At 58.5% G+C, this 24,257-nt stretch overlaps 1 protein-coding gene across 1 annotated transcript in view; it reads left to right on the plus strand.

The window, feature by feature from the left end:
* Window positions 1–5,207, plus strand: part of WIPI2 (WD repeat domain, phosphoinositide interacting 2) — a 42,499-nt gene extending 37,292 nt beyond the window's left edge. Inside the window, exons 11-12 of the mRNA XM_042971018.1 lie at window positions 379–509; window positions 1,447–5,207. Coding sequence (XP_042826952.1) covers window positions 379–509; window positions 1,447–1,559 — 244 coding nt within the window. The 3' untranslated portion in view covers window positions 1,560–5,207. The remainder of the gene's footprint in view (window positions 1–378; window positions 510–1,446) is intronic.
* The last annotated feature ends 19,050 nt before the right edge of the window (window positions 5,208–24,257 follow it).

The raw sequence follows: 24,257 nt of genomic DNA on the forward strand, positions 1-24,257 counted from the left end.
GAGTGCAGTTCGCTGTTGCTTTTGCGTTTTTTGAATCACGCAGGAATTCCCCTAACAACGATACTATAATATTGTAACGTATAACTGGGGTCTTTTTTTTATAGCAGATTCTACTTATGATCCTCAGTCTTAAAAATGGGAGATTATCTCAGTGGGTATAACTTTCACCAGATTTCCCAGGTAGAAATCTTGGTGAGAAATCTGAGTGAACACAGAGAATGAGCTTCTAGTCAGCACAGCGGAGGGAGCGCACACGCGTGTCCGTTTTGGGTGAGGCTGTTGGGTTTTCCGCAGCACTTCTGGCCCCACAGGCCCACGAGGCCGAGTTGTGAGGACCCCTGACGGCCTCGCCGCGTCTGTTTTCCTCCCTCCCTCCAGGTTGGACGGCAGCATGGAGACCACCAATGAAATCTTGGACTCGGCCTCTCACGACTGCCCCCTAGTGACGCAGACTTATGGCACGGCTGTCGCCACAGGTACTCACGTGCCTTCGTCTCCGACCAGACTTGGTAAGGGCTGTGCCGCAGGCACGGAGGTAGTTGTGTGCGGCCCGTGCCAGGCGCTGCTGCCCTGCCCTCCCCCCCCCCCCCCCCCCCCCCCCCCCCCCCCCCCCCCCCCCCGCTCCTTCCCCTGGGCCGGGACGGGCGGTGCCCTGAGGCAAGCTGTTGGCAAGGGGGCCAGGGTTCGGGGCTGAACTACTTGTATTCGTTTTTGAAGGAGGAGTGGTCATGATGGCTCAGGCTGCTTTGGGTGCGTGTGCATTGTCCCTGGCTTGCTGCTAAAATATTACCCTCAATTTTGACGTTGCCAAGGGGGCGTCCTTGGTCCCGTGTGATCGCTCACCGGGCGAGCGTGCGGCACCCCCTTGGCACTGGGAGGCACTGGGAGGCACTGGGGCCCTGGGAGGATGGGACTGTAGGCCTGCCTTCGGGGCCCCTCCTGCTGCGGGACAGACACAGGGGAGGCCACGCAAGCGTCCACCCCCCCCCCCACCCCCAAAACCACCCTGACCTCAGGGGGGCGATCCTGTCATTTTGCTCCCACGGGAGACTGTAGGTGTCACCATCACTCTCTGCGGTGAAGCGGCCCTTTCTGTCGGGTAAGGCCCTGGGTGTCTGGTGACGAGCATCCCGCATCACCAGTTCGAGAACTGTTCCCACTCTCCCTGTCTGTGGAGGAAAATTTGCGGCCTGGCTGTCGGGAAGCCCCGTTTACTGTGTAGCCATCTCGTTTGACGTTTATGAATTTTGGAAAATACCTGATTCACCTGGGGCTGCCCAAGGCCGCGAAAGGCTTGTAGTCAGAGAGGGAGGACAGTTCGGACTTAGTGTGCGCCGCGGCCTGTAAACACGCTGACGGCCGTGTCCCCGCGCGGCCTCCGTGGCCGCTGGCTGCCGCCGCCCTGCCTCCCAGCCCCTGAGCGTGGCCGCGCTGTCTTCTTTGCAGCCTACGCCGACGAGCTGGGAGCCGCAGGCGGCGCGTGTCTGGAGGAGGAGGCCAGCGCTCTGCGGCTGGAGGAAGACAGCGAGCACCCCCCTATGATTCTTCGGACAGACTGACCTTGACCTGTGAACTCTGACCCCTGAAGCAGAGGACACTGGCTTGACAGAGGACTTTGTGTTATGCTGCTATGAACTTTGACCTGAGTTGGGGAGAGGACGGCAGAGACTTCAAAAGAAAAAAAAAAAAAGATTGTAGCCGTAGCGTCATTCCATACTGTCGAGAAATACATTGTTTTCACTTCAGTGGCTTTTAATCCCGCTTAGGAATCTTAGCTTTTTGTTTGTTTTCTCTTTTTGCCAAAATTAACTGTTCGGTGAAGCCCTTGAAACCTCCTTGCTTTGCATGCATTAATGTGCCAAGCCAGCAGAGGAGAGGAGAGCTAGAAGCCACTTTACGACACCCGCAGTTGTCTGGTTTTTAAAATCTGTACATAGTGAGGAGCGTCCTCGGGGGACGGCAGCATCGCGCAGTGGTTGTGGGTGTCCAGGCGGACCTGCTCGGCGGGTCCAAGAGCCTTCTGTGGGCTCGCCAGGCTGGGGCGTCAGCCGTGGGGAGGAGTGCTCACTCCCCGGAGCCCCTCCCGGGCCCTTTTCCCCGTTTTATTTTGTTAATTAAATTCTTTCCAGATTGGATTACTCTGGGAATTCTTGCTTGTTGGACTTTTATTTTGTTTCTGGCCTTACTTTCCACGTGGGTATTGGAGGAGAGCGATTCTTTCTGGCATTAAAAACCTTGTATTCGGACAGCGCGTGAACTTGAGAGAGTACCCGGGAAGGCCAGCGCCGAGCAAAGTGTCTGGTTTGTGTGATTAAATTCTCTGGTCTTTAATTTTCCTGTCGAATAACTGTGGGGGGGGGGGGGGTTGTTTGCTTTTAGGGAATTTAGTAGTGGCTCCCTGGACCCACAGAGCACAGAATTACAGCGTGGTGGCTACCCGAGTTGTCCTCTGACCTTGAGCCCCGCTGACTGTCAGGGGCTCTCCTCACCTGCGTCAGAAGTGGTAGAGAGAGCTAGAAACGGGGAGGTTGGCTCTGAGCGCCTGCCTTCCAGTGCGATACGTGCCTTTTCCATTTAGTCTTACGGAATTGTCCGGCAGAGTGACGCGGGGCTGTGGTCACGGGTCCCAGTGTTTGCCCAGCTTCCCTTTTCGTTTTCACAGCCTGAAACAACCGCAGATACCTCAAACTCTGCATTCCAAACCAAGACACCTAGCAGGTAAAGTTTTGAGGCCGTTCAAACGGAGTTAGCGGCATAGAGGATCGTGGTGGATTCTGTGGAATGGTGACAGTTGAGGATAGAAGTGAAAAAGCAAAAATGTGTCTGCCCTCCCTTTTCCCTTTGTCAGGCATTTGAACCGAGGCGGGAGAGGGGCAGAGGCATCTGCTCCGGGTTGTATTTGTCTGGTCTCGGCAGTCGTGCGGCCTGGAGAAGGGGGAGAGGCACCTGCTTCAAGTGCCTGACCTCAAGGTCAGCCCACGTGCCTGCGCCTGTGTGCCCGGCGGTTCAGGTAGAAAGCCCAGGTGCAGGGGGCACCCAGAGTAAGCTCTGACTGTGGCAGAAATCTCCAGAAACGCCGGTTGTGGCAATGAGTGGACGTGCCGTATCAGTCGAAGGTGAGGGCAGAACATACCCTACTTTCCTCTGGAGGCTGGAGGCGGGCACACCTGCCAGCGTGACCCGCAGTCACGGGGGTGATAGGGTGTGCGTCTGCTGAGCCCCGCGCAGGACACGGCCTGCCCGAGTCAGACCCGGAAGGCCCACTCGCTGTTCCCTCTGGAGCAAGGCGTTGCACTCCATGTCTTTGGTTGGTGCCTTTGGCCAGGGTGAGTGTTCACGGGAAAACTAGTGTCAGAGGCCGCGTGGCGGACTTGGGGCCCTCAGCTAGGGTCTCCTGACTACCAAAGAGAGAACTGCCTTTCCTGTTGTGTGTTCGGTATTGCCGAGCTGGGTACCTTTGCGTCGGCCTGCACGCTTGTGGCGACGTGAGGAGTCACGTCTGCTCTGTGGTTCCTCCTGGCCAGCAGTGCGTGGCTTTGTCTGTCTTTGGGATTGGTGGCCCTGTCAGCCGCCATCTCCTCGACGGTGGGACGGACGCTTAGAAAAGGTGGCCTGAGTGGCTGTGACTGTCACTGCCTGCCCTGTCCCAAGGGGCAACGACAGGGCTGGCCAGGTGCTTCTTTGTGCCTGGGCATCAGCAGGCCGGAGGCGCATGCGGGGGGCGCTGGAGAGGACAAATCTGGGAGAAGCCGCTGAGATGCACATTAACAGGACTCTTGCTGCCGCACCCGAAGCTTAAACAAGACGGGACCCCAGCCGAACCAGACGGGGCACTGACGTGCTGAACTCCAAGCCGTACGCAGATAGTAACTTTATTATGTCCTCACTTTCCGAACTTCCGAAAGAATCACGGGGTAGGAAACAAAACTGGAAGCCTGCTTCATAGAGCAGTGTGGACTGGGACCAAACCCTTTGTGTTTCCTAAAGCAGCGGAAGCCGCAGTCAGGTGGAAGCTGGAGCCGAAGACGCCTGCGGCAGCCCCCGATCCTGGCACCGTACTGTCAACTGGCCTGGGTGGGCCTGGGGCCTCGGTCTCCTGTCCCTGCCCCGAGGGGCCGCTGCCTAAACGGGACATGCATGCCGCAAATGCCCGGTTAACCTTTGAAACAGAAATTCGTCTGACCAAACGGAACCGATGGTTCTTCTTCGGTTCTCGTTTGAATACTGAGCCGGTGGGAAAGGTGAAACGAGAACAGTGTGATTATAAGGCCCAGTCAAGGTCACGTGGCTCCCTGTCGTCCCTGCCTTTCCCACGCCCGGATTCCAGGACCCTGAGCAGCTGCGGGAGTGGGTCTTGGGCAGGAGGGTTGCTGGGGGAGACTGTCCACGGTCACCCCAGAGCAGACTCCCTTCTGCCGGCACAGGCCACAAGCTCGGGCCTCGTCTGTCCCATTCCCCTGCAGCGGCCGCCCCCCCTCCCCCCCTGCCCGCCAAGGAGGGGCTTCTGGGCGCTGCCTACTCAGATCCATTTGGGGAGCCAAGGGGAAGATGGTGGGTCACGTACAGAAAAGACTAGATGTGCTCAGGTCACAGGCCAGTCAGTGGTGGGAGCTGAGTTCCGGGCTCATTCCCGCTGTCGTCCGAGGTTCTGTGCGGCCGTCTGCGGGGTGTGCGTGGGCCATGCTGGTTTGGTTTTGTTTGTCCCCTGCCCTATGTGTCTGTAGGTCCTGTTTTGTGCATGCGGGGAATGACAGGAGCCCTCGGCTAACATGCGTGTATGACTCTGTAGCTAGTGCAGCTGAAAATCCAAATATGTTACTTTACAAGTGTACTTAATTCTTAAACTGACGGTGGACGGGCGGAAAGGTTTTGGATCGGGTTCTGTGGTGTCAGACGAAAAAGTGCGTTCAAGCCGTTGGTATTCTGTGTGGGAGGAGTGCTTTCTATAGAATTCTCTTTTGTGAATGACTGCTTTCTTACTGAGAACATACGATGACAGCTCATCGCCAAGCCGGTCTCACTGATGTATATTTGGGCTCCTACCAGGTCCTGACCCTTGGCCCGTATTGTACCTTTTCATTCTGTGGGTTTTGTGAAGCACAAAAAAAATTGGATTTTGAGGCGTGGCCAACCCTTCTTATCCTTCCCCGATATCTGACCAGGAAAGTCTTTAATTTGGAAAAATTAAATCTTTTTAAAGCTCAGAATTTAAAGGAACTGTTTCGATTCCTCACTCCTATGTTGTATCATTCTTTACTGAGTTGTAATTTCTGTCCCTTCTTACATTTCCTTTGTAGGTGAAGCCGTTGTATGTGCTGCCAGTGTATATGGGTGGGGGGGGAGGGAGGGAGAGTGTGTGTGTGTGTGTGTGTGTGTGTGTGTGTGTGTGTGTGTGTGTGGTGCATGTGCGCATGAGGGGGCCGAGGGGGGAAGGTGTGTGTGTGCGTGTGCGCACGCGCACACCGTGGGCAAACGTGCTTACCGATTCCACATCTGAGCGGAAGGCCCCTTGCTGTTAGCGTTTATAACTGCATTAAGAAATTAGAAGCTGCGATGTCCTTTTCTTTGCGGCCTCGTTGCCGCCTCACAGGCCCTCCATCTCATCTGTCTCGTGTTTCTTTTTTTTTAATTTTTTTAATGTTTATTTCTGAGGCAGAGAGAGACAGAGCATGAACGGGGGAGGGTCAGAGAGAGAGGGAGACACAGAATCAGAAGCAGGCTCCAGGCTCTGAGCTGGCAGCACAGAGCCTGACGCGGGGCTCGAACTCACAGATCGTGAGATCATGACCTGAGCCAAAGTCGGACGCTCAACCGACTGAGCCACCCAGGCGCCCCTGTCTCGTGTTTCATTGCGCTGTCCTTCTGCCTCGACCACTTGGGCAGAATATCAGAGTCCTGAAGCCCAAGTGACATCTCATAAAGGTTTTCCTCCGGAGCTGATTCCTGTCCTCTGTGGAACGGACGACAGGCTCCTCGGCCTCATCTGCCAGATGTTCCCAGGACGCGGCCCCTCGCGGGCTGGGCAGGGTTGAGCAGGTGCGTGCGCTCGCCCCGCCCCCGAGGCCGTGGGGTTCTGTTTGGGGAGGAGGCTGTCCGCCCACACCCCTGCCTGGGTCCCGCTGTCACCGGGGCGCAGCGCTAGTCTGGAGGCTTCTGTCGGCAGCGCCTCCTCCTGGGCACCGGTTTGCTGTGTCACAGACCTCCCTCCAGGCTGGAGGACTCGTTCCCTTTTACGTCGAAGGCGGAGACACGTCTAATGTCCTGAAAAGGCGTGCCGGGACGCCTGCAGGTGAGATTCTGAGGGGGCGGCTGCCGGAAGCCGTGGGGGCCGTGTCCCTGCTGGGACCGCACGCCGTCGGTCCGGCAGCCACCGTCCTGTGTGAGGGCGCGGACGCAGCAGTTCGGTTTGCGGGGAGGCACACGAGACCCCGTGAGTCTTTGCACGCGCCCACGGTCGTCGTGGTTTTTTTTTTTTACAGAGAACATTTGTAATTTTTTTTCCTCCTGTACTTATTTCAGCGGATTGACACAGAGAGGTATCTGAGTGCCTTTAGAAGCGTCTGGGCCTTTTGTCTCAAGGGAGCGTGAGGCGGGGTGGCTGGGGCAGAGCGCCGGGGCTCTTTGCTGCCCCTTTTCTCCCCGGAGGACACCCCTTGACCTTCCCCAGTCTAGTCGGAGTCTGTCGGGCCCAGGACACGAGCGGGCGCAGACGCGGCCACGCGGCGGGAACGCCGAGATGGGCGTCGCGCGAAGGCACACGCGGGTCCTGTAGGGATTGAAGCGCCTGAAACAAGAAGGCAGGGTGCATATTAAATGGGGAACGTTATAAACTCCAACCACCTTTTCAAATGATGCCCTTGGGATGCCCTGTTCAAACCAGCTTTCCAGAGAGCCAGCCCCAGAACAAGCTCTTAAGTAAGATAAAGTGAGTTTGTAAAAAGAAGCCCTTAGAAGTCTCGCCCTGCCTGCCCTGGTCACCACTGCCGTACCTGCGGTAATGGGGGATAATGATGTTAGGTGGCTTCTAAATGGAGCGCTCCCTTCCATTTACGCGACTTCCCAGCTGCGGCCGGTCACCGGCTCCCCCCGGGCTGGTCATGCTCATCGCATAGCCTCTCGGGGAAGGAAATGCCAGGCCACGTTGGCTGTGTCACTAGCTACGCTCTTCAGAGGGAACGGGGTTTGGGAGGTCATGGGGACAGACCACACGGGGCTCTGTCGCTGCTGGCCGTGCGCTCCAAGGGGACCTGCCTTCTCATCCGTTCCGTCGGCGCGGTTGTGACAGGCGGGAACACGCCGTCATTAACTTGCTGGATTTGAACTTAAAGGTAGCTACCCTGTTGTGCCTCCGGGGCTTAGACCTTCCGGCTTACTCTGTTAACCCTCACCCACTGCAGTGGCTGGTGAGAGCCACGGTTGCTGGGCTCCTCTCTGAATAAATAATGCAAATAAAACATGGTCTGTTTGCGATTACGCTCCAGCAGCAGACTGTTTGGAATCCCTCGAGGTGAGGTTTTCATAATGGGGTGGACGGCTGTCCCGCCTCACCCGGACATGCCACCTCGCCCTGACACTGTCTCCTCGGCCCTTCAGTGAGGTTGGGCCACTCTCCCAGCCGCCCCACAGCGCGTGACCCGTGGGGAGCAGGCCCACAGAGGGGGTCCTCGGCCGTCTTCCTCTTTGTCTTAGCTGCGGGGCCGTGCAGGCATCTGTGCGGTGCGGGCCTAGAGGCCCCGTTTCCTGGGCGCAGCACGCAGGAGGCCTGCGGGCCGGTGTGGGAGGGGGAACTCCCTCTGCCTCCTGCCTGGGAAGCGGGCGTGCGGTGGTCCTGGCACACAGGGGTGGGGTCCTCCTGGTTGAAGCCCCTCCCACCCGCTCTGTGTTCAACATAAACATTGGTAACGGTTTTCTGATCATAAACGCAGAGGGTCCGTGCGGACAATTCCAAAAAAATAGGGATGGATAGAGAGGACCGAGGCCACCTCCACCCCTACCCTGAGCTGATGCAGGGTTAACGTTTTGGTGTGTTTCCTTCCAGCTGCTTTTCTGACAGCACTTTATAAGTTGATCTCTTTACATGATTACGCAGCTCTGCCGCGACATCGTCTTCTCCCTCAACTATTAACGGGGGTCTTATCCTTCCAGTCCCCACACTGGAATCTGCTCTCCAACAAAGGATTTGTGTGTGGGGCACAGAGGCCGCCCGAGTGAAGGTTTACGGTCACAGCCAGAAGATGGCCAGGAAGTGTCGGACGCCAGGGGCGTGGCGTTGCGTGCGTGCGTGGCGCGTGCGTGTCTCGCAGCTCAGGAGGCGGGGTTTCCCAGACCGAGGGGCTGACGGGTTCTGTGTCTGGAGGGAGCTGCTTCCTGGCTCACAGACCACGTCTTCTCACTGCGGCCTCGCAAGGCGGGACGGGCAAGGGAGCTCCGCGGGTGTCTCTTTTATAAGAACACTAATCCCATTCGTGAGGGCTGCACCCCGAAGTTAGGATCTGACCTATGGATTTGGGGCACATTCAGCCTACAGCAGGGGAAAGGTCACCTCCGATGTCCCAGCCACCAGGTCTCTCTTCCGGGTTCCCGTGGGCAGCCGGATGTGACATCAGGCAGGTCCTCAGGCCTGGCGGGAAGTCTCCCCTCCCTGGACACCCCTGCTGCACACCCACAGCCCCCTCCTCCCGGGTGACCTCACTTGCAGCCTGCAACTTCCCGAATACGGAGCATTTCACTTATGATCCATGAAGACTCGACAGACCCATGAATGGAGGAAGGAATGAAAAGACTTATTGTTGGGTTTTGCAGACAGCCGCACTGTCCCAGAGGATGTATTTAGAAGAGGACATCTATATACATTTTTCTCTTGGCTTTTCAGGAAATCCCCACGTGTCATCGTGGCCGTGTAGTTTTCCATTGTGTGGAAGTGACATTGGCATCACTTGTTCACACGTACTTCTCTTACTGGATGTGTGGGTCTTACTGGACGTCTCCAGGTTGGGGCTGTCCAAACATCGTTGCTACAAACATTCTCGTATACGTATTTGGGGACACTCCTGTGGGGTTATTCCCTAGGAGCGGGGTGCCCGGGGCATGAGGTATACCAATGTTCAGCCTCAGAAGATGGTACCAGCCTTCCAAGATGGTTATGGCGGAACAGAGATCCTGCTGCAGAGCACATCACCCACAACTCGGCTTGAAACGATTGTTCATCACGACTGCAATCTGTCTGGACCCAGCCACTCTCCATCAGCTCGAACCCCCAAAAGGCCCCTGTACTCACGTGGCTAGAGTTGTTACCAGCTGTGCGGGCAGTCGCATCCCCACGTGGCTGCTTGGGCTTCCTTGCAGCATGGTGGCTTGCTGGCGGTCAGACCTCTTACACGGTGGCCGACTTGCGAAGAGTGAACGTGGAAGCTGCCGGCTTTCTTTTCAAAATAAAAACCGGTATGCTGTCCTGTTGACTTTGTTCCTTTGACCCAGACGAGTCAGAAGATCAGGGCAGGTCTAAGGGAGGGGGAGACCAGCTCTACCTCTGCATGTGGAGCAGTGGGAAGAGAGGGGGGACGGCCATCCTCGGAGACTGCCCGAGATTGTACCGGTTTTCACTTCCACTGGCAGCCTGTGAGCATTTCAGTCAGTTCACGCCCTCCCCGGCCCCATGGGACACTGAATGTCTTTTTTTCCAACTTGTGTCTTTAAAGTTTTGTCTATTTTTAAGAGGCGGGGGGGGGGGGGGGCAGTGGTGGCGCAGGGAGAGGAAGAGCAAGGACCCCTAGCGCAGAGCCTGATGCTGGGCTTGAACCCACGAACCACGAGATCATGACCTGAGCCAAAATCAAGAGTCGGACACACTCAACCGACGCAGCCACCCAGGTGCCCCTGCATTTGTGTCTTTAAAACCAAGGGAAAGGGCGCTCCCAGCACCTCGCGTCCAAAGGGATGCACCAGCTCCACGGCAGGAGAGCTGAACTGGGGGCCCTGCGGGCGGTGGAGAGGCTGCTGGCCCGATGCCCAGGCCCGGTCCCTCCACTGCCTGAGAAACCCAGAGCTCTGCAGTGTGCGTGGGGGGCTGCCTTCTGGGGGGTTTCTATTTGCATAAGCCGGGGGAGAGCTTGGCTGCCAAAGAGCTCTGAGCAGAGGTTCGCAATAGCCACACAAATGCTGGAGGCGCTTAAAATAAAACCTGGTAAAGAAACAGGCCAGTTAAGAGAAGATGTGATTACCCAGCTGTCATTTCAAACTCCTGTTCAGCCCTCAAATCCTCTGCAGTGTTTGCCTGACTTTATGTTTCAACTGATCGTTGGGTAGATACAGTATTCACTTTTCAAAGGAGACACCCGGGAGCCCACGGGGGAGGCAGGCACCGTGGTTTCTGCTCCATAAACGGAAGGATTGCCATGGGAGTCTGTGTGGGTTGGTAGGGAAACGTGGAGGGTTTTAGCAACAGGAATGAACCTGGCGGACACAGAACCACCCCCACTCCAGCTATAAATGCTCCAAAGAAAGACGGAGAAATCCCCAGGTTGAGAAACGAAAAGCAAACCAGTGAGCTCAGGCTCACGGCCCAGGTACCCGGCGTGGGGACCCCAGGTCCAGACGGCAGCCTCGGGTGGGACCCTGAATCTGAGATGGCATCAGGACAGAGATGTTCCAAACATAAGTCACAGAAGAGCTGCCCAGTGAAAAGGGACAGGATGGCCCTGGCCACTTGCCGAGCTCAGGGCCCGGGAGGGGCGTGGAGAGGGCTTGGGGGATGGGAACAGAGTTTCTCTTTGGAAATAGTGGTGAAGGCTATGCAGCATTGGGCGTGTACCTAATGCCACTGAACTCTACACTCAAAACCAGCTAAAACAGGAAATTTTATGGTGTACCTATGTACACAATTAAAAGCAAAATTTAAAAAAATCCTGGAAAGAAGGAGGCAGGATTCCGGTGTCTGCAAATAATCTGATTGTCTCCCTGGAAAGCCCAAGAAAACCCATGCAGATGTGTTCGGATCACAAAAGAACTTTCAGTTTGGTGCCTGGTTGTGAAGGCAACACAAGTCACTAGTCCTCTGTGCCAGCAGAGCTTAGAGAATACAGAGGTGAAGGAGGTCACTCAGGGTCGTCGCTAAGACCTGAGTAAGGGCACTTGACCAAGCGACCAGGCTCCGTGAAGAGCTCCAGTGTCCGAGCTGCCCGTGACACTTGTGCAATGAATGAATAATTACCCGTTGCGCAGAGGGATATAAGAATAAAAGAAAAGATGTATCCTGTTCGGGGGGGGGGGGGGAGGGGAGAAGCAATGATGAGCAAAGACATGCAGGCTATTGCCAAAAAGTAAGGACAGTAATAATGACCAGTCTGGGATGCTAAAGTGATGTACACCTATTACGAAAACGCTGGGCGTCAGCAAGGAAGGAGGGCAGCCTTAGTGAATCCAGGAGAGGGTCTGTTTCTACTGATCTTTCAACCACTTTGTAAGATCGACCCTTTTCATAATAAAAAGTTGGGAAGTTGAAGGAATTCGGCAAATTCGAGCACTGCCTGGCCCCCCGGTGGAGGTCGCCGGCACCTAGAGGCCGGCTGTGCCCGAGCTGCAGGGGTCAGGGTGGGTGGCAGAGAGGAAGCGGGGGAAGCAGGGGGACGAGGGAGAGAGAAAGAAGGGGAGCACAGTTTGTCAGTCTGCCCTACGAAACAGTGCACCCTCGCCCGCGCCCCAGCCCAGCGCCCACGGTCCTGCCCTTTCCCTCATCACCCAAACCCCACGACAAAGTGCTGCTTTCTGGAGTCGGGCTAGCCAGAGCCCCCACCGACCCCGACCCCTCCTCCCCAACCTGCTGTTCTCTCCCTGGGCCCCTGGGCCCCCGGGCACAGCTGAACGCCTCCTGCCCTCCAGTGAGCCAAGGACCTAGAGGTCGTAGCAAACACCCGCACCAGGCTCGTTAACCCGCCTCATCACATCCAGTCTGGCCTAGTCCAACCTCCCCTGCAGAGCTGAGCCACAGCCCGCATCCGCTGGGCAAATAATGGCAAAGCAGGGGCCCGGCCTCTCACCCCTGCGCTCCCAGGCCTCACCCCCGACAGGCGCTGAGGGCAGAGGCCATTTGCAAACACCGCACGCGTACATTTTCTTCCTCCAAGGCAGAGCTCAAGAAGCTCTCCTTGAAGCCAGGGACCTCTTCCAGAGTCTACAAAGAGCACTTGCCAAGGAACCTCACGCTCGCCCGGCTGTGAGGCCTGCACTCGGAGAGTCTAGGATTGCATCATGCGTGAAGTGTTTGGAGAAAGATTATTAGCCTCTCGGCTTCTCCAGGGGGCAAAGCCGAACGGTGGTTCCTCATCCCGGGAGCTGCCCGGGAGGGGCTGCGGGGGGGGGGGGGGGGAGGAGGTGTCTGGCCACACCCCCTCCCCTGAGCCCCCCCCCCCCCCCGGGACCCGTCACTGGGGAAGCTGGGGCTCACATCGTGTGCCTCCAACTAGGCCTCCCGGGCCTGAGATGCCCGTTCCCTCCCGCCTTCCTCCACGAGGCCCTCTGGAAGGTGAGAATTCTCTTCGCCTCTGACATCTCAGAAGAAATCACTTCCGCTCCAGCATTTCTGCCTGCTGAGTATCTGGAAACTGTGTGAAGGAGGCCAAGGCCACTGGGCGCACCCAGAGCCCCCGCCCCGGGCCCGAGGCTGGCCGGGAGGAGAACCAGCTGGCACCCAGGAGGCCCCCACGGGTTGGGCGAGCCCACGAACAAGCTGTGTGAAACCACCAAAAGGCATCTCCTAACTGTGGCCTCACCAAACCTAAGTAACCATCATTTTGAGTATTATTTATTTAATCATACGTCTATGTCATTTAATTCTTAAGGCGACTTTAACCGCTGGCTTGCACCATTTCTGCAACTTGAACGATCCGCTTTAAAGCGCCCATGTGAGCCCCTTCACCTGCCGGGAGGGCCCTGGGAGGTCGCCCTGCATGGCGCGTGGGGCCTGGGAGTGGCTGGATTTGGGCCTCGGGGCTGGCATGTGCTGGCTCTGCTGACTCAGCACCCACTGCTCTCTGTGCCTGGTTTACGTCCAGACCCTTCCATTTATCAAAACGGTTCTTGTTCTGGGCACAACGGGCTCCTGAGTCCGCAGGTGCCAGCAGGGGTGAGGCCACTTGGCAGGAGACGGGGCGGGGGGGGGGGGGGTACGACCTGGGGGAGGTAGGGAGGACGCTCAGCGGGCAAGCCCGCTGGTTTGCCCCCCACGATTGCCCTTGGGGATCACCGACCCACGGAGGCTGCCACACGCCCACCAGGACCGTGCGAACCAGAATAACCCAAAGACTCGGGGATGATACCAGGCTGGAGGCCGCTGTCGTGGAGACCACACTCACAGACCCTTCAAAACCCACGCGGGGAGCACGGGGCCCTGAGGGAGGAGGGTGCACCTCCACCCACCTGAGGCTCCCTCTCTCCCCCCGGGAGATGAACTTGGGGGGAGCCAGGAACCGCTCACAAACCACATAGGGGCGCAGCAGGTGGACAGGTGGCTCCAGCCGATGGGTGGTAAGATCCCAGCTGGCATCTCTGAGCCCCGGGAGCTGCCTGTTACGGCTGGGGCGGCCTTGTCCCTCAGGCTGTGGTCCTCCAGGACCCTGGCGGGACGGGGCAGGACGACCCTCCCTGGCTTCCACCCAGGGTCTCCAGAGCAGTGGGTGAAGGCTAGACACAGGCGTCCTCAGAGGACTCTGCCAGGGACCCTCTGCAGGTCCCAGTGCCCGACAGGGCCCACGTCAGCATGCTGGCCAGCCTGGGGGGAGGGACAGTGCTGACCATCGCGGGCTCATTCACGGAGGCAGCTCTGCCTAGGGCTCCAGCTTCAGAATCAGACGTCCCTGGGCTCACATCCCCTCTCCGTGTGGCCTTGGTCGTGGTATCCACCCTCCCCGCACCTCACTTGTCCCATCTGTGAAATGGGGTACTAATCCTACCTACCTCAGAGGGCACCAGGACCTGGCAGGGGCCCAGCTGGCTAAATGCTTCCTCCCCGCTCTGGTTACAGTTGCACAGAACATATTTGAAACACCTTTTGTTTCGCTCAGGATTCCGTCCGCAGGTCCTCAGCTCTGCTGGGCCATCCCCTGCTGGGGTCTCCCCTGAGGCTGCAGTCAGATGTCCCCAGGCGCTGCCGTCACCTGAGGGGTCACCTGAGGGCTCCGAGGGCCTGCAGGAGATCGGCAGGGGGCAGGGCTGTGACCGAGTGCCCTGCAGGGCGGTGGGGCGTCTCCCAAGGAGCCGATGTCCCAGTGAGAAGCACCAGAAGCTTCCGTGACCCAGTGTCTCGCCCCCCGACTCCCCTGACCCATGCACACGCAAGATGAGGGGACATGGACCTTCCTCTCGGTGGCAGGGGGTCGGAGAACTTGAGGCAGTGTCTTAAACCTCCACAGAGACTTTGCCTGAACCCCTCAACAAATACTTGCTTGGTCGTCGGAGCAGCAGAAAGCCTGGCTTCCCAGTGGTTTCTAAGACTTAAGTTTTTTTTGTTTTGTTTTGTTTTTGAGAGAGAAAGAGCCAGGGGAGGGGCAGAGAGAGAGAGAGAGAGAATCCCAACTAGGCTCAGAACCATCAGTGCAGAGCCTGACTCAGGGTTCGATCCCACAAACCATGAGGTCGTGACCTGAGCGGCAATCAAGAGTCCAGGGACCAGGTTCTGAGCTGTCAGCACAGAGCCTGATGCAGGGCTGCAACTCACAAACCCCAAGATCACGACCTGAGCTGAAGTCGGACACTTAACTGACTGAGCCGCATTAAATTTTTTTTAAAAAAAAGAGTCGGACGCTTAACCAACTGAGCCACCCAGGCGCCCCAAGACTTAAATTTTTTTTTTTAACGTTTATTTATTTTTGAGACAGAAACAGAGCATGAACGGGGGAGGGGCAGAGAGAGAGGGAGACACAGAATCAGAAGCAGGCTCCAGGCTCTGAGCCATCAGCCCAGAGCCCGACGCGGGGCTCGAACTCCCAGATCGTGAGATCGTGACCTGAGCCGAAGTCGGACGCTCAGCCGACTGAGCCACCCAGGCGCCCCAAGACTTAAATTTTTCACAGCAGTTTTATGCTCCCAGCAAAACCGGGAGGAAGATACAGAGATTTCCCACATCCGCCACCAGGGTGGTGCATGTTGTTACAATCCATGAAGCTATGTGGACACAACATAATCGGCCAAAGTCCACAGCTGACGTGAGTGTTCGCTCTTGGTGCACATTCTGGGGGTTTGGACCGATGTATCATGAGCCCCAGCCATCATTATAATGTCATACAGACCAAGTTCACTGCCCTGCACATCCTCTGCACCCCTCCTGCCCCCAGCCCCTGGCAACCACTGATCTGGTGCTGCCTCTGTAATTGCCTTTTCCGGATCGTCATATAGTTGGGACTATATGCATAGAGTATGCAGCCTTTTCCGACTGGCCCCTCTCCTCTCACGTAAACATATACATTTAAGGCCCCTTCCTGTCTTTCCACATTTCGATGGCCCATTCCTTTTTAGGGCTGAATAATATCCCGCTGTCTGGATGGACCACAGTGTATTTATCCATCGCCTGGTGAAGGACATCTTGGTGGCTTCCAAGTTTGGGCAACTATGGATGAAGCTGCCATAAACATCTGTGCACAGATTTTCTTTTCTTTTTTCTTAACATTTATTTAGTTATTTTTGAGAGAGCATGAGCGGGGGAGGGGCAGAGAGAGAGGGAGACACAGAATCCGAGGCAGGCTCCAGAGTCCGAGCCGTCAGCACAGAGCCCGTCGTGGGGCTCGAACCCACAAACCGTGAGATCATGACCCGAGCCCGAAGTCCGCCGCTTAACCGACTGAGCCACCCAGGCGCCCCTGTGTACAGGTTTTCGTGGGGACCTAAGTTTTTCCCTCCTTTGGGGGCTAAAGGGGCACAATTTCTGGATTGTACGGTAGAAAGATGGTGCGTCTTCTTGGGAACCAGCCAAACCCTCTTCCAAAGTGGCAGCATTTTACATCCAGCCTACTGACTTTTCTTGTTTTCCTCCTGGTGAGAAAACGCCGATGTTACTCATCTTGACGCCAGGTTGGTCGCTCCCGCCCTTAACGCCTCGGCCCCCCGGCCAGGTTGGCAGGAACTCAAGTCGGTCTGGGCGAGTGGCCGTGCGGTTCGGGGGAATGAGGCTGCGCTGTGCCAGCTCGGCGGCTGGAGGCGCTGCCGAAACCCGGCCCCGGGGTCTTGCGGCGAACGCTAGAGATGCTCACTAGTAACACGTCTGGAACACTCGCGGGCCTGGGGCAGGGCTCTCCGGAATGCTGTGCCTTCAGCCGGCGGAGCACAGTTTCAAGCAAACGACTCCTCTGGCCGACGCACCGGGACCCTTCGAGCCCGGGACGCCCTGTGTCCTCACGTCCGCGACTGGCGGACAAGGCTTGGCCGCTGTTTGTGGCTGGCGGTTCGGAGCCACGCGCTGCTGTCCTAAGGCTCACGGAGCCTCTGGACCCCTTCGGTCCAACCTGACAGTACCGTGGTCCTGCCGGGGCTCGGGGAGGAGAGCCGGGAGCAGCCTCTGTCCCCCGGCGTTGGCGTTTCTCGGGAAGACGGACGAGACACGTGAACCTGTGCCGAGGGCCTGCTTTGAGGTTAGCAGGCGACATCAGGGGACATCCCCACGGGGAGCTGCAGGCGACAGGACTTTGACGTCCGGGAGGGGTGAGCAGGCAGACAGATGCAAATCGCTGGTGTGTTGGGGCCACCGGGGGAGCGTGAGGGCCGTGAGGGAGGAGACCAGGCTGCAGAGGCTGACACTGCCCCAAATTGTGCCGCTGGCCCGAGGTGGCCCGAGTCCCGCTCAAGAACAGCCGAGGTTCACTATGTGCCAGGCACGGCCCTGGGCCTCTGGCCACTGGACCACCAGGCACCAGGCTCCCTGCGGGGCCTTCCCAGGTGAGCCCTGGCCTTTACGTCCGCTCTGGATGGCTTTTCCCATTTTGTGAGAAACCCGAGGCTCAGAGAGGTTGACAAATGTGACCAGAGACACACAGCAGAGTGAGGTTTCAATCCAGGCCCACCTTGACACCGGCATGGAGAGAGACTGGTCGGCACAGGGAGGGTGTGTATGTGTGTGTGTGTGTGTGTGCGCGCGCACGCGCAGCCTCTCAAGCTGAAGATTGTGTTTTCGAGGGAAATGCAGACTGAGTGAACGAATGACACTCTCTGGTTGCAAATGTCCTTGAGGAGGCAAAGGACACGGGCTGCAGGGGAGAGAGGGGAGGGGGCCTGATAGCCGGAGGAGCCAGACAGGGCCCAGCGGCAGGGATGAAGTCACAGCCCCCCCCCCCCAGCTTGGGGCCCACGCGGAGCGTCCCCAGCCCTGCGGTACCACAGGCCCCAGAGCCCCTTCCGCGCGCTGACCGCAGCCCTGGAGAAAGCAGCCGTTGGGAGAGTTTATAGTGATAAAAATATCAGCTCTGTTGCTTACAAAAATCGCTCGCAGCCTAAAAGCGCTCGTCCCTCGTTGTCATGGAATTGACAATACTGATAAGGATCAAAGGGACCAGAATAGATGCGAGGGGCTGGTTCCCACTTAACTCTTAGAATCTCTTTCTCTTCTAAATTTCTGGCTCTCTCCTGAAGAACATTCTAGATGCTGTCATGTGGCCACCGCCTGTCATTCTGAATGCCACATCCTCTGCTGTCCTGGAACAGCACCCCCTTCCTGGGATAAGCCCCCCTCTCCCCCTCCCCCAGCCATGCAGGGACCATCCGACCACCCACGCTCCTCACCAGCAGGCGGTCATGTGACCCACGCTGGGCCAATCAGAATTCTTCCCACGGGGATGGAGAGAGGAGGGTCAGGCCCTCTCGGGAGGCAGGGGTGGGGCTCTGTGAGCCAGGAGATGGGGGCGACCAGAGACAAAGACCAAAGGCCCCCTCTGCAGCCTGGTCTCTGGCTCCAGTGCCTCCGGGCCCCTGCCCCGCCCTGGCTGGAGCCCCTGTGTGGTTACATGAGCTGCGGCCCCTGCCGTTTCCAAGTCCTCATCCAGGCCCCGAGCTCACCCGCCACACCCCACCCTACCCTGCTCCTGGTGCGGCCGGAGGTGAGGGGGCCCCTTCCACGGGCGGACCACCTGCCTCCCCGCCGCTCGACCGCGTCTCCGCGTAAACATCACCTCTTCAGAGGCCTGCCCCGACCACCCCCTATGTGAACTCCTGTTATTCTCTAGGCAGCCCCTCGTTTTTCCCCTCGTTCGCATTTGTCACAAGCGGTGACGTACGTGGGGAGGGCATCTCACCTGTCATCACCGTCCCCCGCCCCCCGTGACTGCCAAACAACCGGCCGGCAGGGACCCATACGGCTGGATCCGTCAGGACCCTTTCGGGGGCAAGTTTCAGAAACCCAATCCGAACGTACGGCCGGCGTACCTGGGGCGTCCGGACCAGAGCGGGGCATCGGAGATGTCACCGGGCCTCCGTGACTCGTCCCTCCACCAGCCCCACGGGGTCCCTCCAGCAGAAAGTAAGCCCCGGAGGGAGCCCTGACCCCCGCCCCCAGGCCCACTTCCTCACATGCTCTCCCAGCCACGAGGCATCTGGCTCTGTGTCCCTGGAGCCGAGAAGAAAGCCGGGCTGGAGCTCTGGTCTGGAGCTGCCGGCATGCAAGGGACACATGGAACAGGGACGCAGAAGACAGTCCCAGGCCAGGCCCCAGGGCAGCGTCTGGGGCAGAGCTCAGGTGGGGCCGGGGGAACAGAGAGGGGGTCCTGAGTGTGCTTTGCAGAGGGAGGACCAGGCGGGGCCCCCGGGGGAGGGGGCGGTGGCTTGGAGGGCCCTCGGGCACTCGGGGGGCCTGGTGGCTGGGGAAGCGAGGTCGCTAACTGCAGCCGCTCCCAGGGGCTTCGGCCAAACGCACACATGGGCCTGGCCGGCAGGTGCATCCCAGGTGGGCGACCCCGTGCCAGAACCAGGACTGCCCCCTGCTCTGACCCAGCAGCATCCCCATCTCGTGGACGTGATGACAGAGCCCCAGGAAGGAGGCGCGACCTGCCCACGGCCACGGGGCTGGGGCGCAGGGACACAGAGTCCCAGAGAAGCTTCCCTCCTTCCTTGGGTCAAAACGGAAAAATCCCAGACGCCCGCAGCAACCAGTGGCTCAACAAGGCAGCCGCAGTTATCATTAAATGTCCCTTCCAAGCCCAGGAAAGCTGAGATGGGGAAGCCATCGGGCCCCTCACAGCCTTTGGCTAAAATGGGACAATTAGATGCATGGGGGCGGGGGGAGTTAACCCGCGGGCCCCAGAGGCCGAGATCTCCCCGTGTTGGAGCCTCCCCGGGAGAATGACAGCCCTTCTGGGGACAGGACTTTGCAAACCAGGCAGGTGTCGCCCCTGTGACATCCTGGGGGCCGGGGCATGGGAGCGCTTTCCCGGGCGTCAGCAGCACCCCCGAATCCTGCACGTCTCGGGGCTCTATAGACAAATGTTGGAGAACCCGGGGGCGAGCCTTTGGCTGAGGACTGAGCTCTTTTCTCCCCATGAACATGTTACCCCCTAGAAACCTGGCCCGCGTGCATTTTATCCAGCAACGCACATCCTGCGCGTCCCCCCCGAACGTCATATCGTGCATATGGTTCCACTGACTACAATCTTTATTTCTAGTAACTTCCCTTGTCCGTCTTTTCTTTCTCACCACCCACCTTTCCTCCCAGCCCAGGCCCCCCTCGGTGGGCGTCTGCAAACCCTTAGCTGCTCTGCCCGGGCGGACCTCCGTGACCACCACCACGGGCGGACGAGGACGCAGTGACCGTGTCAAGAAAGGCCACGGTGTCTCTTGGGAAAACTGCTCCATGAACCCTGAGTTATGTCCCCGTCTCCCGTGGCCACTGCAACAAAGTCCACAACCGGGTAACTCAAAGCATCGTCATGTGGGCTGAATTGTGACCCCAAAATTAACCTTGTGTTCTGAACCCCCAGCGTCTCAAAATGTGACAGGGTCTTTAAGGGGGTAATTATGGTAAAATGAGGTCACGAGGGTGGGCCCCAATCCAAGAGGCCTGGGGTCCTTCTAAGAGGAGGATTTCAGGGCACAGACACTCACAGAGGAACGACCACATGGGGGTGGACACAGGACAAGACGGCCCTGCCCACACCTTGTTCCTGGCTCCCTCTGCGGGAGCAGGGGCGAGCGGGGGCCGGGGGTGGGGGGTTCTGTCCCGGGCCACTCTCCTGCCTTCTGCTGAATGACCGCAACCCCGGGCATTCCTGGGCTTGTAGACACATGTCCCCAGTCTCTGCCTCCATTGTCACATGATGTGTCCTTGTCCAGCTCTCCTTCTGCTTCTAAGGGCACCGGCCACTGGGCTAGGACCCCCTGGAATCCATTCGGACCTCCTCTGAACCTGTGCGGAGACCCTATTTCCAAACAAGGTCATGTTCACAGGGGCTGGGGCTTGGGCCTTTGGACACCGTCGAAGCCACACCATGCCGCCACCCACGTGGTCCGGCTCCCGTGAGGCCGCCACGTGGGGGAGCGGCCTCGGCAGCTCCATCGGCCGCACTTGGAGCCTTGGCCCAGGCAGCAGACGGTCGGGGCGAGGCGGGGCGGGGGGAGAAGCCACCACCCGCCTGGGACCGCGCTCGACACGACACGCGGCACGAGAACTGCCAGCGGAGCCCGCTTCACCTCCAGACCCGCGAGCAGAAGGAGCCACGCTGTTGCGCGAACCACCGGTTGGGGGGGCACCGGGTAACGCACGCCCTGTCCCGCTTTCCACAAAGGCCACCGGCTGTCCGTTCCCCCGGCCAAGTCCGGGGTCGCCTCTTCCGTCCTGCCTCACCCTCCGCATCGACTGAGCGTTACCACGCGCGACATTTTTTTTAGGCTTATTTATTTATTTTGAGAGAGAACGAGAACCAGCAGGGGAGGGGCGGAGAGAGAGAGAGAATCGGGGCCTTCCATCCAGCAAACCCAACCGGGAGCCAGAGGCAGAGACCCCACGGATGGGGCCCATACGGCGCAGCTCCCAGGGCACGACGCAGACAGGAGGGGCAGAAGGACAAGCCAGGGGAGACGTCCAGGGAAGTCTGACGATGAACCCGCCAAGGTCATCCTGTCAGCAGCTGCTGAGATATCTGGGCATCTAGGGCTGGAAGAAACCTCCCCCGAGGCTTCTTAGTCTTTGGGAGGAAGCGGGGCCCCACCGAAGATCTGATAAAATCCAGGGTTTCCTCGCGGCAATCATGGAGGAACCCCTGTTCCTCCAGCTCCCATCGCCTCCAGTTCCCAGCAGCACAAACACCACTTGAAACAGCTTTCTGCCAGAAAGGGAACTGACCGTCTCCCGGAGCGGGTGTCAGGTAAGGGTAGATCCAGGTTCCCAGCACCGCCGGGGGTTGGCTCTCTCTCCGTCTCTGTGTTCTGCTTGTCATCTCAACACGTCAGTGCTTGGCTACAGCAGCCTGAGCTTATCCCCCCAAGTTAGGAAGCCTCGAGGAAGAAACCCACCAGCTACACCCAGCGGAGGTTGTGAGGAAACTTCTGGGGGGGGGGGGGCACGCGTGAGCCACATGCCCATCCCTCACCAACCACTTGTGTCCCCGTGGATCCTGTCTCGTGGCTGGCCTCCTGCTCGGCGACTGACAGCCCCACCTCCCCCATGGGAGAGGGAGATTGGGTGAAGAAGCTTTTCAAACCAACACTAACTGTGGTGACCACAGTCCACGCCCTTGGACACATGACATTTCAGGGACCGCTGACCACCGCCAACCTCTTTACAGAAAGAGGAACAGAGCCATAGATCAAGGTCACCCAGTGAGTCGGGAACAAAGCCGTCTGGGCTTTCTCTCAGAGAGCCTGAAGCCTATTAAATCCTTAAATGGCATTATCAAGGGACATGCACTGAGTTTCCATAATCCTCCATGGGGATTAGGAAAATGCAGCCGAGCTAAGCTCCTTCCAGGGACGAAACAGCCGCCTGCCCCCAGCACTGTGCTTCTCCTGAGCCCGCAGCAGCCCCTAGAGGGCAGACAGCAGCCCCTTCGGCAAACGCCCTCGGGCCTCAGGACCCCTCCCCACCTCATAGCACTGCAGCCCCTGATCAGAATGACCACAAACACTGGTGTCGTCTCGCAGCTCAGGAAGGCTTCCAAAGGCACAGATGGGTGTTCTGGGTGGATGAAGCCACACGAGTGAAGGTGTCGAGGCTGGGCCTTGGGGTCAGCCCTGCCCCTAAAATTGCAGAGCCTGGGGCAAGGGTCCAATGGCCAAAGGCCCACCTGCCGTGGGTTCACTCCCCACACATGCACCCTTGACACTCCCCTTGGTCACCCTTGGTCTAGGGCCACGCACACACTAATCCACACATCAGGAGAAAAGTCCCCAGAGACCCCAGAAGGGGGTCAGGGCTGCTCCGACAGGGGACCAGAGGGGCCCCAGGCCGCGGTGCGTTTGGCAGGACCTGGGGGTGATCCGTGAAGTAGACAGAGCTGGCCAGTCCCACAGGACCCTCACAACCTGGCTGGGAAGCTCGGGGGTGGTGCCTTGAGGGGACTGGGTGCCGCGGGCACACGGGCAGCTCTGTGCTGGGAGACGGGGCTCCGGATGCTGCGGGCAGGCAGTTGAGGGGGCACAGACGTGCTGAGCGGCCAAGCAGGATCCGTGACAGCGGTGTCCCCAGGCTGGAGTCCAGGGCACGGACTGTCTGGGATGCGTTTGAGGGACCCCCCAGAGGGGAGGATTGCCCCCGCTCCGTGTGGAGCAGGGGTGAGGAAAAGCGGCAGTGTGCGGGGGTAGAGCAGAGATTAAAAAAGTAAGGTAATCAGGAACCGATGAGTTTTTTCTTTTTGTTTTCTGTTTTTTGTTTTTTTTTTTAATTTTAGTATTTATTTATTTTTGAGAGAGAGAGAGAGAGAGCAGGGAAGGGGCAGAGAGAGAGGGAGACACAGAATCCAAAACACGCTCCAGGCCCTGAGCTGTCAGCACAGAACCCGACGTGGGGCTCGAACTTGCAAACTGAGATGGTGACCTGAGCCGAAGTCGGACGCTCAACTGACTGAGCCACCCGGGCGCCCCTGTGTTTTGGTTTTCTTGAGAGAGGGGGAGAGCAAGCACAAGCAGGGGAGGGGCGGAAGGAGAGGGAGAGAGAGGATCCCAAGCAGGTTCCACTCCCAGTGCACAGCCCGACACGGGGCTCGATCCCCCACCAGGAGATCAAGACCTGAGCTGAGATCAAGAGCGGGACTCTTAACCGAAGGAGCCCCCCAGGCACCCCTAGAAGCGATGAGTTTTTAAATGTATTGTTTTTGTATGTTCATTCAATTTTCTTTAGGTTTATTTATTTTGAGAGAGAGGGAGGGAGCATGAGCAGGGGAGGGGCAGAGAGAAAGAGGGAGAATCCCAAGCAGACTTGTATGTTCATTTAATTTTTCATAATGGCTGAGTTCCCGTCTTGCAGAATTTCCTCAGAATGTAATAACCAGCTCTCCAGAGGTAGCTGTGTTCTCCGGCACCTAGGAAGGCAGAGCTGAGGCATCTAGAACGTTCCCTCATTAAATCCCACGGGGTGGAGGGAGATGAGGACGGTGCCCACTGCCCCCCACCCCAAGGGCCACATCCAGCCCCCTTCCCAGCCTGAGGGACAGCCTGACCCCCAGATGCCGACCACGCCCGCAGACGCGCTGGTCGTGAGCGGGCTGAGGGTGCGTCCCTGGCCGAGACTCTCCCGCGCTGGCCCGGCATCCAGGCCCCTCTGCAGCCCGAGCTGGTCCCTTCCACCAGGCAGCCGGCAGGAAGCGGCCTGGACGGTCCAGCCTCACCACAAAGCCTTGCATACCTGGCGGGGACCCTGCGGGATCGACTGTCACCGACTGGCAAGACGCCCCGGACACTTGATTGTTGATCCTGCTGATGGCCGCTGACAGCCGCTGGGCACCGATTCGGTGCCCGCGGGCCCGGCGATCGTCACACGCTATTGATGTAATTAGCGGCCATCCCGTGACACCACTGCTACCATTGTGACCCCATTTCTACAGATGAGACAAGTGAGCTCAGTCGGCAGCACACGGCTCGGAGGCAGAGGCTCGGGGGGAGCTCAGGTTTGCCCGGCGGCCAGCCTCCGACGCCACCTTTCTGTTCTCTCGAGTGGAGGAAAGGACCAGGGGAGGGGAGGCGGGCTCTAGGGACCTTGACGGGGGGAGGGGAGGATGAAAGGGTGCGGGCCGGGGGTGGCCGTCCTCCGTCCCGGTCTCTGCCATCTCTCGCCAGCGATCTCACCGCACACTTGGACC

Source organism: Panthera tigris, chromosome E3 (genome assembly GCF_018350195.1).
Source record: "Panthera tigris isolate Pti1 chromosome E3, P.tigris_Pti1_mat1.1, whole genome shotgun sequence".
NCBI classification, from domain to species: Eukaryota; Metazoa; Chordata; class Mammalia; order Carnivora; family Felidae; genus Panthera; species Panthera tigris.